Source organism: Oratosquilla oratoria, chromosome 4 (genome assembly GCF_046742065.1).
Source record: "Oratosquilla oratoria isolate Oo_2021 chromosome 4, ASM4674206v1, whole genome shotgun sequence".
NCBI lineage: Eukaryota > Metazoa > Arthropoda > Malacostraca > Stomatopoda > Squillidae > Oratosquilla > Oratosquilla oratoria.
In genome coordinates this window covers 8,115,197-8,120,196 of record NC_134780.1, presented here as the reverse complement: position 1 = coordinate 8,120,196, position 5,000 = coordinate 8,115,197, and the positions used below count along the sequence as shown (strand labels likewise).

Here is a 5,000-nt window from a genome sequence, read left to right as displayed (position 1 = left end):
GCACGTAACCATCGCCACATAACAGCAGAGGTTTCTTGTTTGTTTATTATTTAACTATACCTATGCATTTATTTATGTATTCTATTTGTTATTTACATTATTATAGTTTTTATTTGTTATTTTATTATTAATATGACTTTTTTTTTCGCATCCGACCTAGATATGGATCAAAAGTGTCTCCTGTCGGCATGCTCCGCCTTTGTAATCCTTTGTACAAATAGGTGAGGGCAGTGGTGTAGAGAAAATTCTGAATGTCACAGAAGCACATTTATTCTCTAACGTTTCGACAGTCTTCTTTAGAAAATGCCTTATGTTCACCTATTTCCAACTCTGATATTTTGTATGGCCAACCAACTCGCAAAGAGAAGATTCTTTTGAATCAAAGTCTTTCAACCAAGAAAATTTGATTCCAACGTTAAAAAAGTAATACTTTATCCTATTCTTATGTAAATCACGATACATTATTTTTAGTGAATATCATCCTACAGTTTCCCAATACTAAACAAAATTCGTTTGCAGGCTTTGACGTCAGCAACTTATTTTCTAATGTACCGTTGGAATGAATTGTTTGTATTATTCTAGAAGCTCTGTTTATGAATGAGACGACAGCTTATTGCCTTAGCAAGAAAGATATTCTGACTACTTAATACTACAGCTAAGGGTATACATAAATGTAGAATTATGTAGTCAGAGAAAGAAATGAACCAGAAAAAATAAAATGAAATAAAAGAAGAAAATTTTATACAGAAAAACAAAAACAACGTCATACAAGACATTCTCTAATATCAATGAAAGTCTAGTTTTATTTCTAGAGAATCATAGAGAGGATAACTTACTGAACAGGAATCTTTCTTTCTTTTGAATGCACAGATCATATCCTCCGTAATGTCCACATTGGCTTGGCTGTACTGCTCTTTACAGTTTTCATTTGTCATAATATTTAGGGCAACTTCATTGAGAACTAGAGGGAAATCTCCACCTGTTGAAAAGAACAAGTTCACATAAGTTAAAATTCATTAAGCCACAGCATTTATTTGTATAAATATATGTATACAGTATATATATGTATATGAATATGTATATGTATATGTATATGTATATGTATATGTATATGTATATGTATATGTATATGTATATGTATATGTATATGTATATGTATATGTATATGTATATGTATATGTATATGTATATGTATATGTATATGTATATGTATATGTATATGTATATGTAAATGTATATGTATATGTATATGTATATGTATATGTACATGTATATGTATATGTATATGTATACATACATGTATATATTTCGTTTTAACATTCTGTTTATGCGAAGCCTCGTGTTTCAATACAAGGTTGTACACCAAAAGGATGACAAATTCAAAAGAGTGAAGTCTTTGTATGATATTTCACTTCTTTTTAGCCCTTTATAGATCTTTATAACAAATTCCACTTTTACTTTAGTTACAGCCAAGTTAAACTTAACTCAAGTACTCGAGCTGATACATTTAGTATTCCAAATTCTACCAAATGATTTGACGTACCTCAGTGGAGTCTCCCAGAAAAAGAATGGAATGAAAAGTGAAAGTATAAAAAAAAAAAAAAAAAAAAAAAAAAAAAAAAAAAAAAAAAAAAAAAAAAAAAAAAAAAAAAAAAAAAAAAAAAAAAAAAAGGGCGTCGTACTACAGGATCGTTGGGTGGCCACCTACCAAAAGAGAGGGATCCCCATCCAGTGACCACTGCCGTTTTGCCTTTCTTTGGTGGAACCGTTGCCAAGCAAATGGGCCGAATATCCTCGTTCAGGGGCACAGGAGTCTCCATGTGGATTAGCGCTATGTCGTTTTTCTAGAATGAAACATCACATCATAAAGTCAATATAATCTTTTTTATTTTATATACTTAGGAGAGAGTGGAGATAAGGATGACGGGTTTACTAAAAGTGAGAAACTTGAAATGTATCTATAGAGAATTGAAATGTGTAAAAAAGGAAATAATAATAATGCAGACCCAGGCCTGTATGAGTTGCCTCGAATTGTAGAATATTCACCTTCCAAGTCTTTTCGAAAAGCAACCCTGTTGCTTCACTTTATTTCAACTTGTGATTACGGGATTTTGTTGTTAATGTTTACTATGAATATTGAGAACAGCCGTGGAGAAAATAGAAATCAACATAAATGTTATTCCAAATTACAATAGTAAACATGTATATGTACATATGTACACACACACACACACACACACACACACACACACACACACACACACACACACACACACACACACACACACACACACACACATATATATATATATATATACATATATATATATATATATATATATATGTATATATATATATGTATATATATACATATGTATATATGTACACACACATATATATATATGTATATATATATATATGTATATATGTATATATATATATATATATATATATATATATATATATATATATACACATCGACCGAGGATACACAAAAAAGAAAGGAAATTAACAAAAGACATTGCTATGATTAAAAAAAATGGTGGAAAGCAAATGTAACAAAACTACAGAAGTCATATGTATCATTAAAAATCTTACCAAAGTGAAATACTTTTATTTTGATGGAACAAAATATTTGAAGTACAATATAGACACAAATGTTTATATAGACTTTCACTTTTATAAAGTATGTCTTTCCTTCCTTAAGTTTTACTTACTAATGAGTATGGGTTGAAATCAGGATGAAGTTCAATTCTATCTGCTTGGATTGGGTCACTGAAGGAATCCTCAAATTCATAGATTCCATATGCTACTGTCACCTGGCTTGCGTCGTATCTGTAGATATATTATACAAGTACTAAACACTAATTTTGACCAAAATAAACGGTGATTTAGCATAATAAATGAGAGTACACATGTATACGTTCTCCTCATCAGCACAACTGCATTAGGAGGGAATTTAGACCTCTATCTTGAATTGATGTGACACAAGTAATTAGACAACCGACGTGTCACATGTCACTTGTCACTTAACAGCTAGAACTGTTAGAAATTATCATGTCACCTATGAATCTTATCTTACACGAAAAGGTTTATTCAAAAGCAAAATATTCACCGATAGGAAACAGGACACTCGTCATTTTTAATTTTTAGGACAAAACAACCAATAAAAGATATAAAGAAAAAGTATATTTACACTATTGTCAAGAATCTACTCGGAAGACAAGTTTGTCACTAATGTTATTGAATACTTGGTTTTGGGAAGTTAATACTTTGAACTCACTGACTAACGCAGTGCTGTGCAGTAAGAGCCCAAGAAGGTGCTATCAGCGAAGCTCCACAGAACGAATATGCGCCATTTTTCCACATTATGATGGAAAGCATCCAAGGATATTCCTTTGCCTTTGCTTCTCCACCTCCCACAATTCTGTTCTTTGCGTTGATCTGAGCGACACCACAGTTTTCTGAGGGAGAGGAAGAGTACAGATAGGGACCTAGGGATGATCATAGAGACACTAGCAAGATCACACAGCTGCATAGACACGCTGACATAGGCATCCATGCAAACGTAATAGGATGTTATGTGATATCTTTTCTAAAAAAAATTCCCCAAGCCGCGATACATCAACATTTACTATCATAACATCATGGTCTCTTTATTAAGTATTATTACCTTGTGATGGTATGCTATTGTCACCTTTTGAATTTTTATGTTCAATATATATATATATTGTGTGTGTGTGTGTGTGTGTGTGTGTGTGTGTGTGTGTGTGTGTGTGTGTGTGTGTGTGTGTGTGTGTGTGTGTGTGTGTGTGTGTGTGTGTGTGTGTGTGTGTGTGTGTGTATGTGTGTGTGTGTGTGTGTATGTGTGTGTGTGTGTGTGTGTGTGTGTGTGTGTGTGTGTGTGTGTGTGTGTGTGTGTGTGTGTGTGTGTGTGTGTGTGTGTGTGTGTGTGTGTGTGTGTGTGTGTGTGTGTGTGTGTGTGTGTGTGCGCGTGTGTGTGCGTGTGTAATTGCATGTGTGCGTATGTATGCGTGGATGTGTTTGTGTGTGTGTATGTGTGTGTGTGTGTGTGTGTGTGTGTGTGTGTGTGTGTGTGTGTGTGTGTGTGTGTGTGTGTGTGTGTGTGTGTGTGTGTGTGTGTGTGTGTGTGTGTGTGTGTGTGTGTGTGTGTGTGTGTGTGTGTGTGTGTGTGTGTGTGTGTGTGTGTGTGTGTGTGTGTGTGTGTGTGTGTTTGTGTGTGTGTGCTTGTGCTTTGTTTGTGTGTATGTTGTTTGTCTATATGTATGTGTGGTTCTCTATGAGTGACTGAATTCAATTAAATGTGCTTTTTAGTACGTCTTCTCATGTCTCATATTGCAGGTGTATAAATATATCACTTAATAATCAATAACACTTACTGCATATTCTATTTTCTTCCGATGTTCCAGGTTGAGAATTATCTGTAAAATCATTGAAAGGGTAGAATTATAATCATTATCCCGACACTCACTTTTATCATATAGTCTATCTATGATGTTATTACATACACCATTTTCTTTAAGAATTATTATATTCAAAAGGTCAAATTATGTTATATGTGATATTTTCTTATATATAAGATATCATATTTCGTTCATATAAAACGTTATTCACACACAATAAAAACATATAATTAAATACAACCACTTAAACAAACACACACACACACACACACACACACACACACACACACACACACACACACACACACACACACACACACACACACACACACACACACACACACACACACACACACACACACACACACACATACATACACACACACACACACAAACACACACACACACACACACAGTAATCAATTAATATATTTTTTCAACCACAAATCACATTTAATTCCATGCCATCGCAGTCGAGACTGAGAGTCACTCAATGGAGGCATATGTTGGAAATTGAAACATGGACGAGCCGAGGATTCGAACCCAGCTAACCCGTAACAAAGTTACAGTGACGTA

At 33.7% G+C, this 5,000-nt stretch overlaps 1 protein-coding gene across 1 annotated transcript in view; it reads right to left on the bottom strand.

Annotated features, from left to right (window-relative positions):
• The window catches only part of LOC143024386 (mite allergen Der f 3-like), a 10,139-nt gene that overhangs the window by 260 nt on the left and 4,879 nt on the right, over positions 1 to 5,000 (bottom strand). The window contains exons 2-6 of the mRNA XM_076183185.1: positions 4,401 to 4,442; positions 3,284 to 3,464; positions 2,718 to 2,835; positions 1,589 to 1,844; positions 837 to 979 (exon numbers count right to left, since the gene is read on the bottom strand). Of these exons, the coding sequence (XP_076039300.1) occupies positions 837 to 979; positions 1,589 to 1,844; positions 2,718 to 2,835; positions 3,284 to 3,464; positions 4,401 to 4,442 (740 nt within the window). The remainder of the gene's footprint in view (positions 1 to 836; positions 980 to 1,588; positions 1,845 to 2,717; positions 2,836 to 3,283; positions 3,465 to 4,400; positions 4,443 to 5,000) is intronic.